We start from the raw sequence: 12,843 nt of genomic DNA, 5'->3' as shown, positions 1-12,843 counted from the left end.
TGGTTTTTGGGGTTAGCTTTATTTAGTGTCTATTACCATGAAAACACCCATTCCATCATCAGCGGCCCCTGTGGTTGTAATTATTTAATTTTCTGATTGGCAAAGCTCGGGTTGGTTGTCTTGCTGCCCGCTTGTTCGGGCAGGTCATCTCCTGGGCAGTGTCTCTCAGGCAGGGCTTTAACCCCCTTCCTTTGTTCGTTTTTCCTGAGGTTCAGGTGAGTGGAGAAATGCCTGGGTCTCACTTGTCTGGGCTGACCGGATGGAAGGTGTTTCTTGGTAGGTGGAACAGAGAAAGGGAGCTGGGGGGGAAATGGGGAGAGGGCAGGGGGTGGAAAGAAGCCCCAAGGTGGGGCGAGGTGAGAGGGTAGGAGAGGGGAAAGAAACACGTGCAGGCACCCCAGGACGTCTCGACCAGACTGAGCAGAATGGCTTGTTTTCAACTTTCAACTCATTGGTAATAGAATTTTTCCTTTTCCAGGCGGACTGGTTCTAACTGGACGGCTCCTCCAGGCCGTGGAGGGGTCGAGGAGAGGCTCCCTTCTCCCGCCAATCCGCGCCCATGTCTAGCGGGGTCTTCCGGACATCTGGTGCTGCAAGGCTGCCCTTCGTGGTGGGCCGGCTGGAGGCCAGGGCTTCAGCCAAAGGCGGGCTCCGGGGATTGGCTTCCATGGAGCCCGGGCGACACGAAGCCAAGAGCTCAGGGGTGCTGACCACTTTGGGCTTCCCTTCCAGCGACCGGGGCCAGCCTGAAGCAGGGGCCTCTGCCGAGGCCGCCCTCCTGGCGGCAGGCTCCCTGGAGCTGGGGCGGCTGGGGGATGGGATTTTGGGGCTCCCGTTTTCTTTCATGCGGACATCTATGGAACCGGGCTGGCGCGAGACTGGGATTTCGCTGGTGGCTGGAGGTCTGGGTTCCTTGGGCTCCATCTGCTGGGCATCCAGCAAGTCGTCTTTCATGCGGACGTCAATGCAACCGGGCTGGCGGGAGAGGGGGCCCTTGGGGGTGGCGGATCCTCTGGATGCGGCGTCTTCCTGAGCAGGCATCTTGCCCACCGAGCCGGGACGCTCCGAGGCTTTTCTTGACAGTGGGCCGCCTTTGACGGGTTTGCAAACGCGTGGTGGAGGGTCGCTTGGCTGTGGGGATTTGGGAGGGAGAGAATAGGGGGTTGCCCATCACTGCATAAATCACTAATAAATAAATCTAACAAAATAATTAAACACATCATCCTGCAACAGTGAGTTCCATCGTTTAAATACACTGGGAGTGAAGCAGTCCACCTGTCTGTACTGTATCTCCTGCCAATCGGATTCGGTGGAGGATCACTGTTGGTCCATCTATCTCAATATTGTCTGCACTGTCTGGCAGCTGCTCTTTCAGAAAGAGAGTCTTTCCCCAGCCTTCTGCATAGAAAGAAGATGCTCTGCAGCCCTTCCCCAATTCTCCAAAGGCTGCCTGGTTTCCTAAACATTTCTTGTGCCCTCCATCCTCCTTAGCTATCTAAAAAAGTTTCCTTATACATGTATCCGGGCAGAGTACAGCGATATACAAACAGAAAAAACCCCATTAAAAACAGTACAGATCAATCATTAAAATGACTGGCAACTCAAGAAAATGTCAAAACAACTGCATAAGTCTGTCAGGATAAAACTGCAACACTCTAGCATTTCCCTTCAACAGTTTTAAGGAACATTTTACAGTCAACCTTTCTGTGATCTCACAGCTATCAGTATGGCAAGCATGAGATTTGGGTCGCATCCACACCATATACATTTAAAGCACACTTGGCAAACATTTAAAGCACATGGCTCTCCCCCCAGAGAATCCTGGCAACTCTCATGTGTTAAGGGTGCTGGGAACTGTAGTACTGTGCGCAGTAAACTACAGTTCCCAGGATTCTTTGGGAGGAGTCATGCCTTGCCAGAAAGAGAGGCCTGTCTATGGCCAGCTTCCCTAACCTCACATCCTCCAGTTTGTTTGTTGGGACTACAACTCCCATCATGCCTGGCCATTGATTATGCTGCCTGCAGCTGATGGAAGCATAGGAAGGGGATTTCCACAATGACTCAACTATTGCTCCATCTATCGCAGCATTGCCAATACTGACTTGCAGCAGCTCACTACCTGGAGATCCTGGGGATTGAATCTGGGAGCAACAACCCTTCAGCAAAGATACAGGAAACTACAGTTCAGAATTATCTAAACTGCTTGGCAGCCACTCTCCAGGAATTCAGCTGCTGTTTCATACCCTCCAAGATTTCTCCAATGAAAAGAGGGATGTCCTAAGGAAAAGCGGGACATTCCAGGATCGAAACACAAATAGGGAAGGCTTCTGTAAATCCAGGACTGTCCCTGGAAAATGGGGACACTTGGTCTGCTTTTGTTAAGCGTGCCACCATGCCGGGAACAACAGCTCTTTGCAGCGTGCAGCCTGTGATTCACATGTGCGTTAAGTGTGCTTCAAATGAATGGTGCAGCAGAGATGACTTTGGATTCTGCAAAGGCTCCCTGGCTGTCCCGCTTGAAGAAGAGGAGTTTGGATTTGATATCCCGCTTTATCACTACCCTAGGGAGTCTCAAAGCGGCTAACATTCTCCTTTCCCTTCCTCTCCCACAACAAACACTCTGTGAGGTGAGTGGGGCTGAGAGACTTCAGAGAAGTGTGACTGGCCCAAGGTCACCCAGCAGCTGCATGTGGAGGAGCGGGGAAGAGAACCCGGTTCCCCAGATTACAAGTCTATTGCTCTTAACCACTACACCACACTGGCTTGGCCTACAGGTGTGTCCCAGAGGGGGATTCCAAACACCAACCCCTACCCCCCAGCCCAGCCCATTTTACCTTGCCAGTGATTTCCGGGCAGAACCCGTTACAGGCGTTGTTCAAGGCCGTGGACTTGCTGATCCACTCGGTGAGATGGGCGGCTGCGTTGACCGAGCGGGACGTGAGGTTGACTTTGGCTGGGGGGATCTTCAGGGGCATATCCCATGTGCCCATGTATGTTCCCCAAGGGGAGGCCTGTAGGGGGGCGAGGAAGGAGAGGGCTCAAGCACACGGGTGGGATGCAAGGACGCAAGCCCAGAGCCCAGCAGCTGTCTCCGACCAAGAGTCCCATCGGGTCCAGCATTCTGTTCTTGCTGTGGCCAGCAAGGTGACTACGGGGGAAGCCGCCAAGCAGGACCTGAGCACAAAAGGGACCTTCTTTCCCAACGGAAGAAGAATGGATTTTGAAGTTAATGGACTGGGCAGAGATGGCAAAGTGGACAGCAGAAAGAAGAGGTCAAAAAGATGAGAACTTGGTCCAAGAATGGGAGGTTCTAGTCGGACTATTTGATCAAAAACACTACAGCCAAGTGAAATCCAAGGGGGATTCGAATAACAGGCGAGGGAAGGAGAATAAATGAACGATGGTAAAGTAAGTAGAAAATAAATAGCAGCTATGGCAGCAGATAAAGGAATAACAACAGGAGCATCACGGATGTACGGATGGGAAGGCAAAATGTAATTATGTATTATGTCCAAAGGAATACAGTGGTACCTCAGGTTAAGTACTTAATTCGTTCCGGAGGGCCATTCTTAACCTGAAACTGTTCTTAACCTGAAGCACCACTTTAGCTAATGGGGCCTCCCGCTGCCGCCGCACCGCCGGAGCATGATTTCTGTTCTCAACCTGAAGCAAAGTTCTTAACCTGAAGCACTATTTCTGGGTTAGCAGAGTCTGTAACCTGAAGCGTATGTAACCTGAGGTACCACTGTAACGTCAAATTTTGTGTGAAAACTAATAAAATTATATTTAAAAAATAAAAAAGTGCAATAGCAAATCTCCGGCGTTTGTGATTCCCAGAAACTCAGTGGCTCACTGCTGCCTCCCACAGTAGAGGGAGAACAGAGCCATTGTAGCTACTAGCTGTTGATGGAGTTGAGCATCCTTTTCTCTCAGCGGACAGCCAGCTGCTCCAAAGCGCAGCCAGCAAGCGGGACTTGAGAGCCACAGCAACTCTGCCCACTTGTGAGACCCAGAAACTGGTATTCAGAGGGTGAACACTGGCGAGTGAACATCACCATCACAACTTGTAGCTGTTGATAGTCTTATCCTCCAGGAATTCACCCAATCCCCTTTTTAAATCCATCTAAGTGGGTGGCTATCTCTTGTGGGAACAAATCCCACTGTTTAACCATGCGCTATGTGGCAGGGTGGGATGCGGGTGGCGCTGTGGGTTAAACCACAGAGCCTAGGACTTGCTGATCAGAAGGTCGGCGGTTCTAATCCCCGCAATGGGGTGAGCTCCTGTTGCTCGGTCCCTGCTCCTGCCAACCTAGCAGTTCGAAAGCACATCAAAGTGCAAGTAGATAAATAGGTACCCCTCTGGCGGGAAGGTAAACGGCATTTCCATGCGCTGCTCTGGTTCGCCAGAAGCGGCTTAGTCATGCTGGCCACATGACCCGGAAGCTGTACGCTGGCTCCTTCGGCCAATAAAGCAAGATGAGCACCACAACCCCAGAGTCAGCCACGACTGGACCTAATGGTCAGGGGTCCCTTTACCTTTACCTATGTGGCAGAGCTCCAGCGCCCACCATCCCTGCCCATTGGTCCGCCAACTGGGGTTGACTAGGAGGGCATCCATCCAGGCAAATCAGAGGAATTATCAGGGTTTAAGGAGTGTGGCAGGCAGTCCGTAAGGGGCGTGGCCTAGGGAGAGTCCTGAGAGCTACACAAAAGTCCTGAAGGGCCGCATTCAGCCCCCAGGCTTGAGATTTCCCCGTCCCTGGAGCGGAGCCTCACCTTGGAGCGTGGGACTGTCGGAAGCAGGTGTCCTCGGTCATTGGCTATAAACTGTGTGTAACCTTCCCGGGCAGAGGGGTGCTGCAGAGAAGATGGGAGGAGAATGAAGGCAGGAGGTAAGCCAAATGGTGAAGGAGCAGCACTCTATTTACTAAGGGTTGTATCCAACCAAGTTTCCCTGAGTTGGCAAGGCTCCTTTGACAACAACAAGGAACCGAGCTTTTAATGTCATCAGCCTGTCTTGTGGAACTCTCCGCCACTAGATATTCAGGAGGCACCTGCTGAAAATGTTTCCATTCTGTCAGGCTTATGCAGGCAATTAAGAATACCACTTCCCACAATAGTAAACTAATTTTAATGTTTTATATGGCTTTTATTGTATGGTTTAATGTACAGTTGTTGTGGAACCGCTTTGATATTTTCTGTATGATTTAGCAGCATTTTTTTTAAAAAAGGTCTACTCAGAGAATTTAACTGAATGTAATGGTCCCATGTTATTCATGTACATTAATTTTATTCTGAGCATGGATTGCATTTATATATACCCCTTTTTTCCTTCAATGAACTCAAGGTGGCATACAAGGCTCCTTGTGAGGTAGGTTAGGCTGAGGGGCAGGGATTGGCCTAAGGTCACCCAGTGAGTTTCATGGCTGAGAGGGGATTTGAACCCTGGTCTCTTCCAGGTCCTAGCCTGATGCTCTAACCACTGCACCACACCAATTAGTATCACCAATGTTGGATACAACCCACGATTTATATAAATATGCAGCAGAAGATGATGGTGACAAGAAATGTGCCCTTAATTGGATTTTACTATATTCATTTATAATTTTTATCGCACTTAATGCCAAAATCGGCTTCTTAGAGGTTAACATGTTATAAAAACCACAACACAAACCATAAAATATATAAGCGTCCATAACAAAGATACAATAAAGCAATCCCCTGAAAACATTAAAAGGTCAGCCTCCATAATAAAAATATGCAATAAATCGATCAAAGCAAACATAAGAGTTTCCCCAACACTGGGAAAAGGGTGAGGCTTATTCTGTTGTTAGGAGAGCACCAGACCTCAACCTATCTCCAAAATCCGCTCATTCCACACTTGCTTCCAGAGGAAACTCACCTCCTTAGCAACTCTGGGAAGGTTCCAGTTCTGCAAATTCTTAGGATTGTACGCATCTTCATACTGCAAAACAAAGGGGGGGGGTATTTGAGATGGGGCAACAAAACCTCAAGGCAGCAGGGCTGAGATGTAGCAGGTTTAGTGCTGGTCCCAGAATACAGAGCGGTAAAGAAGAAGTGTGCGTATGTGGAAGGGAACCTTGTCTTTCACTTTTAAAGAGATCCAGTGAGTTCCTAGTCCTCATGGTCATGAAATGAAATATATGAGCAAAATGGGGCAGAAATGTCATTGGGGGAAAGGGGGTGGGCTGCTGTAGAGCGCATTACCCCTCCCCAGGAAGTAGAATATATTATGCCAAAAGACATAGCTGTCAACCTTCCCTTTTTTGCGGGAAATTCCCTTATTCCACCACTGTTTCCCGCTGCTTCCCGCTGCTATCCTGGATTGTTAGATATCCCGTAGACTGTCTCCGGGACAGGTGAGGCTGCTGATCCCTTATTTTCAAATCTGAAAGTTGACAGCTATGGGGAGAGAGAAGGGAAGGAGCAGTTGGAAAACGAGGGGAGGGGTTGGCTCATTGCAACCAGGTCTTGCTTGCAGGCTTCCCATGGCTGCATTTGGCTGGCCACTTTGAGAAGAGGGTGAGAGGATTTTTCTTCCTGGGGGAGGGAGGGAGAGTAGGTAGGTAGGTACCCAGATGTGAGGAAGTGGAAAGCTTGTGACTAATAGACCCTGGAGGAGAGTTTAAATGGGGCAAGGGGTGGGCGAGCTGCAGAGTCCTCTCCAAAATGAGATGGGGGGGTCTCACTCCAAGGGAGGGGGCAAAGAATTCCTCCATGAGGGTTTTATTGCAGATGGTTGTCTGGGGGACACGTTGAAAGTGGGGAGAAGTTTGCCTCTTCATAGGAGTTTTGGCGCAAATAGCAAAGAATAGCAAATAGCCTCTGAACTAAGGAGGGAGAATCAGTGGCGTAGCGTGGGGGGTGCAGGGGGGGCCGGCCGCACCGGCCGCAACATCTGGGGGTTAGGGTTAGGGGGCGCAAATCCACGGGTTAGGGGGCGCAAATCCACAGGTTAGGGGGCGCAAATTACTTGCCTTGCCACGGGTGCTGACAACCCACGCTACGCCACTGGGGAGAATAGAACTCCTCACAGCAGGGAGGAAAGGGGATCATTTATTTATTTATTTATTTATACCACGCCTATCTGACTGGGTTTCCCCAGCCACTCTGGGCGGCTTTATTAAAATATTAAATACAATATTAAAAATATTAAAATACAATAATTCACCAAATATTAAAAGCTTCCCTAAACAATTTCTCCTTGCCCTGAGCAATCCCATCCTCCCCTCCCCCTTTAATTCAAGCGTCTTATTTTGGAAATATAAGGGGTGGTTTCAATAGGGGGGGGCAGCCCCTCTTCTCTCCCCCCACCCCGCCCGCCCTCACCTGGCCAGAACTGTAGTGCGTTGCCATGCTGGCTGCTCTGCGTCTTTTGTTTGGGAAGTATCCTAGCAACGGGGTGTGTGGGCGTGGCCGGAAGGAGAAGGAAAAAAGCTCGCCAGCCAATGGGAAACCAGGCTCATAAGCCACGCCCAATCTCCTCCCTCCTTCCTTTCCTCCGTTTTCGTCATTCAAACCAGAGTTCTAAGCCACGCCTCCCTAGTCAAACTCCGCCCCCCCGCCTTTCCTGCGCTGCTGAGATCCACATTAGGAACTAGAAACTTGTGTTAAGCAAACTTTTTCAGCAGGGGGCCGGTCCACTGTCCCTCAGACCTTGTGGGGGGGCCGGATTATATTTGGGGGGGAAATATGAACGTATTCCTATGCCCCACAAATAACCCAGAGATGCATTTTAAATGAAAGGACACCTTATACGCATGTAAAAACACGCTGATTCCCAGACCATCCATGGGCTGGATTGAGAAGGCGATTAGGCCGGATCCGGCCCCTGTGCCTGAGTTTGGCTACCCGTATGTGTTAAGGACTAGAAACTTCTTATTACTTTTTAAGGAAAAGGATCGTCAAGGCATAATGTGTATTGGAGAAGGACTGCAAGGAGACTAAGGTTAAAATCCGTGCTCAGGCTGACCTTCCCTACAGGGTTGTTGCGGGGATAAAATCCCCCTGGAGCACTCCTTAGAAGAAAGATGGGTTGGTGTGAAGAAGAAGAAGAAGAAGAAGAATGCCACATTCTGTATTTCTTTTCCTGCATGTCTGTAGAATTTTGGTGCATCTGTAACTCCGGTCCTGACTTAATCCTGCAAACGCTGCCAGTCGTGATTTCTATCAGTAATATCCAAAGCAACACAATGACCAAGTAGAACAATACGATGTCAATATAAACTCTTTATATAATCTATACAGAACATTGAACAGTATGAAATATATGAAATGCACTCTCTGCAAAACCAAATAAACAGAAATCTGATAAATCTCTGAAGGTCACAAAATAGACACTCTTGATGGATTCTCTTGAAAACATAGAACCAAATGAAAGTCTTATGAGTCTCTGAAAGTCTTTGTAGTCTATGCAAGTCTCTGAAAGAAGCAGCGGGTCAGATTCTTATCGTGATTTCTAAGCAGTTGTGATTTCTAAGCAGCAGCCCTCTCTACCAGCCAGGGCTTGCCACAGCACTGGGTGAGTTGTGTCTGTCGTAGGAGACACGCAGAAACGACCAGGAAATGCGTCTCCTGAGCATGGGCAGAGTAGTCACTTCTTGCTACTGAATAACTACAGCCAGGAAGGACAGGGAAATACCAATACCTGAAGCCCTGGAGTGCTGCTGCCAGTCAGTGTAGCCAATACTAGGTGGACCAATAGTCTCCGATTCACTATAAAGCAGCATCTTATGTTCCTGTTTAAATCCGATCACTACTCAAAATCAGAACTGGAAACTCACTTTAATGTTAGAAGAAGGGCTGTAAAGCGTGTTCTCCTTCATGGAGAGCACGTGTTGCGGTGGGGGCCGCCAGGACACTCCAAAGTTGGGGGCACGAAGCTAGGGCTTCCTCTTTTCGCCCGTGCATCGGATTGCCCCTCCCCCCCTCCCTAGAATTAGGGTTGTTCGCTTTGACCTTGCTATGCCTGTCATGGGGTCGTCTGCTCTTGGGGCAGGGGCCCGGTAGGAATTTTGTCCATCTGGCTGATTGGCTGGGGCCATTTGGTTTTTGCCTACTGCGTAGCAAATCGTCACAACTTGTAAGGTTGCGGTTAGGCATTGGTTTATGGTTTGGTTAGTTGAGGGGCAGTGGTTGAGTGCCTGCCTCTCTAATGCTGTTGCTGCAAGGGATTCCGTTAAAGGAATTGGGGGCTAACTATTGCTTGTCCACTCCGACAAGGGGGCTCGGGCCATAGCAATGAGCTCCTGGTTGCATTTGGGGTGAGGGCAGGTTCCCTGCTCCGCGTAACCCCCAAGTGTATTCCCCTATTCTGACTTTCGCATCGTGCGGAATGTCAGTCTGTCCCCCACGGTGGGGGCAGATAGTCGCAACCAATGCCTAAGCAACCACTCACAAATTTGTATTTTAATAAAGTTGTGGCCAAAATTATGCCAATAATCTTAAACAAAAAATTCTGTGTGATGTGTGAGTTATTGGGGTGGCCCTGGGGACCTCGACACACATCTCAGTGACAGAGCAGCGGAGGGCCTCGGGTTCAAATCTCCAGCGTCACCGCCAGGTAGGGCTGGGCCAGGCCTGACGAGCTGCTGCCAATCTGTGCAGACAGTACTAGCTTAGATGGAGCAATGGCTTCTGACGCACTATAAGGCAACTTCCTTTGGACCTAACCAGGCTTTTCTGGAGGTCACCTAGCCCAGCCGACGCTCTCCGAAAGCCTGCGGCCGCTACATCACCTCTTAATTTCATTATTGCATTTAATTAACCACTGCCTGCAGCGGCACACAGATTCGGATCTGTGCTGTATAAATCAGCTTCTCCTTTTCCTTCCCCACGTTCCCCAGGGACGCCTGTTGCTGATTTCCCTAATCAGTTTGCGCCATATTTCTTGGAAGCCTTGGTCTCTGGGGAGATGGCCTCTCTTTCGCAGGGAGCGAGGGTGAGCTGGGAGCTGTGTGCATTCCTTCCGCCCCAGCGAGCTTCTGCTGCCAATAATTAAATTGCATTTGCATGCACTGAACGAGAGCGACAGATTAATTTACAAGGATAATTAAAGCGGGCCAGACGCGGCCTGTGTTTTGTGTGTATGTAGTTCCCCTCCCCCCTCCAGCACCGGCTGCCTGCGTTTTATGGGAAGACACGTCAAGCAAACAGGCTTCGCTTGCTAATGACTTGGACGGTGAAGCTGCCAGCCTTGCATCTCCTGAGCTGGGAAGCCAGGAGAGGCGCCCGCAAAACCCTGCATAGCTAGACCGGGCCTGGCTCAACCTATCCATTAGGAGAGCCCTGCAGGATCCGGCCCATGGCCCATCTAGTCCAGCACCCTGTTCACCCTGCAGCCAAAACCCACAGGCAGGGTTTGTTAGAATTCCTGCTCCGTGATTGCAGTCATGGGATTGTTGTCTTTCACATGACGGTGTATGTTTTGACTCCACAGAGTGGGAAGTGACGGAGACAGGATGTCTGTGTTACTGTGTTCCGTGAAGTGGAACTATTGTCCTTTGTTCCTTTTCTCTTTGCTGTCTGATGCTAGAGAGAGAGGTAGCCATGTTGCAGTGCTCCGTGTGTTATGTACTGAGTTGAATAGGACCCAAAATGCAGCAGTCTGATTGGTCCTAGAACAATGCAGCAGTATGATTGGTCTGCAGGAGCCACCCAATCCAGCTCCAGATGGAAGAGAATCCACAACCTGATTGGCCTACAGGAGAATTCCAGAATTAGCCAATCACGTGCAGCCCATTGTGTAAATAATGTATATAAAGCAGGCACTATTGGGGAACTTTCCTTCCTCCTCCCACTATGAGCTGAATAAAGAGCATGAAATCCACTCTCGACTCTGAGTATATTTCACCATGTATGTTTACTGTATATGTAAATAAAGTAGATTAGCCAAAATGCTGAGTTGCTGGGGTTCTGTTACCCAACTGCGCAAACTCTGCGGATCCTTAAGTGTGCTGGTGTCGGTTGGCATCGGTCGCTGTGATGTCCAGGCTGAAGAAAGCTTATGAAGCTCCCGAACGATCGACCAGGAGGGAGGGAACCTGCCAGTCGAGCAAGTGTCTCTGCCAGGGTCCTACTCGAGTGTAGGCCGAACTCCTGACAGGGTTGCCATATTCCAAAAATGTAAAAACCAGGAAGACCCCCAAATTGCTGAGCTATTTTTTTTAAGGAAACTGCTGAAATACTTATGTATTTTTTGCACAATCCCCAGAACCACCTTAAGCCACCCAAGCCAGACATATGTCAACCGTACATGACAAGCAAGACAGGAGTGCAAGAGGAACTGTTCCCTCCTGTGTTTTTCAGAAAGGGGGGTTCAGAAGTATTGCTGCCTCAGACCTTGGATGGCGGAGCATCACCCTCGGGGACAGTAGCCCTCTCCTCCATGAACTTATCTAATACTCTTTTAAAGCCATCCGAGTTGATGACCGTTCCTGCATCCTGAGGCAGGCAGTTCCAGAGTTCCGCTCTGTGCTGCGTGAATTAGGACTTCTTTTTGTCACTCGGCTTCACTGGATGTCCCCGTGTTCTGGTGTTATGAAAGAAGGAGAAATGCGTCTCCCTATCCACTTGCTCAGCGCCTGGTTTTATAAAGAGTTAATTAATTATAAATCATTGTTATAACTGAAATCTTAAAAATTATATTATTTAGTGGTTGGAAGGTTACACAGCCTGCCTCACAAGGTTAGCAGGAGGTTAAAATTAAGGGGAGGATCGTTAACACTGCCATGAGTTCCTTGCAAGAAGAGTGAGAATTTAAAAAATGTCATAAATAAATTAAGCCTCAGCCCCACTTATGGGTGGGGAGGGAAAATGCCTGCCTTAGATTAATCAACTTGAAACTTTAGTTGATTAATCTACTGCTGAAAGCTTAAGGACTGAATGAAAACATGAAAAACAGCTTTTTTAAAGTGTTTGTTTCACCATTAAAACACACAGACACAATTTTCTAAAACAAGTTATACGTCATTCTATGGAACAGGTCATTTTAAGTTGTTGTGTTTTTGTTTTTGAGGGAGGCAGAGGAATTGGCACACAAGGCCACAGAAATTAGGACCAGCACCTCCTCTTCTAAACAGCATCCTGCATCCCCCCGCAAAAATTTTATTGGTTTTCATGTAAATACAAGAACTGCAGTACTAATACAGCATTTTTTTGACAACAGTGTTTCCTATCAACTGCAGCTGGTATAGCCACCAGCCAGTGATGCCCAGCAGAGAAGAAGGGTGGTGAGGAGCTACAGAGGTTGCAATCAAATCATCTGGCGAGTTTCCAGCTTTCCTGGACCCCAGCAAGGCCAAAGGGAAGGACGCTGAGTTCCTGCAGAGAGAAAGGAGGAAATACATCTGCAAGGATTGTTTTCTTAAGCAGCGCAACAGTGCCCCCCGGTGGCCACTTGGGGTTATTCCAAGCGTAACATTTACAAGAACGGATGCGATTTAGGATCCCGCCGGATAATCCTGAATAAACCATAGTCCGTTATTATTTTTAATCATTAAGATACAAAATCAAGCATGCAACAAAGTCATCACAGAAAACAGGTGCGAAATCTTGAAGCAGAGAGGAAAGGAGAGCAGGGGCAGTAATAAATGCCAGACTTTTGGTGCGATAGAAATTATAGCAAGTCTATAAAAACACCATTAACACGGATAACCCTTATTTCCAGGGGGAAATATCTGCACAGATATTATGCTTCCAGAGAACAGAAAGCTATCGAGCAAGGGAAATCCTTATGAACAAACATTGCTGTATAGATCGCATGGAAAACTTGTCCCGGGAAGCAAATGTTCTTCCGATTGCTCAGGTACTGCTAAGTAAATA

At 48.7% G+C, this 12,843-nt stretch overlaps 1 protein-coding gene across 1 annotated transcript; it reads right to left on the bottom strand.

Moving 5' to 3' along the window:
- Positions 1 to 7,447, bottom strand: CFAP126 (cilia and flagella associated protein 126). Its single transcript, XM_081173377.1, has 5 exons — positions 7,351 to 7,447; positions 5,903 to 5,965; positions 4,777 to 4,857; positions 2,835 to 3,011; positions 1 to 1,131 (listed from the first exon to the last, which is right to left on the bottom strand). The coding sequence occupies exons 1-5, from the start codon at positions 7,375 to 7,377 to the stop codon at positions 490 to 492; spliced, it is 990 nt and encodes a 329-aa protein (XP_081029503.1). The 5' UTR covers positions 7,378 to 7,447; the 3' UTR covers positions 1 to 489.
- Between the last annotated feature and the right edge of the window lie 5,396 nt (positions 7,448 to 12,843).

Source organism: Podarcis bocagei, assembly GCF_964188305.1.
Source record: "Podarcis bocagei genome assembly, chromosome: 16".
In the NCBI taxonomy this organism is placed as follows: domain Eukaryota; kingdom Metazoa; phylum Chordata; class Lepidosauria; order Squamata; family Lacertidae; genus Podarcis; species Podarcis bocagei.
This window is presented reverse-complemented; position numbering and strand designations above follow the sequence as displayed.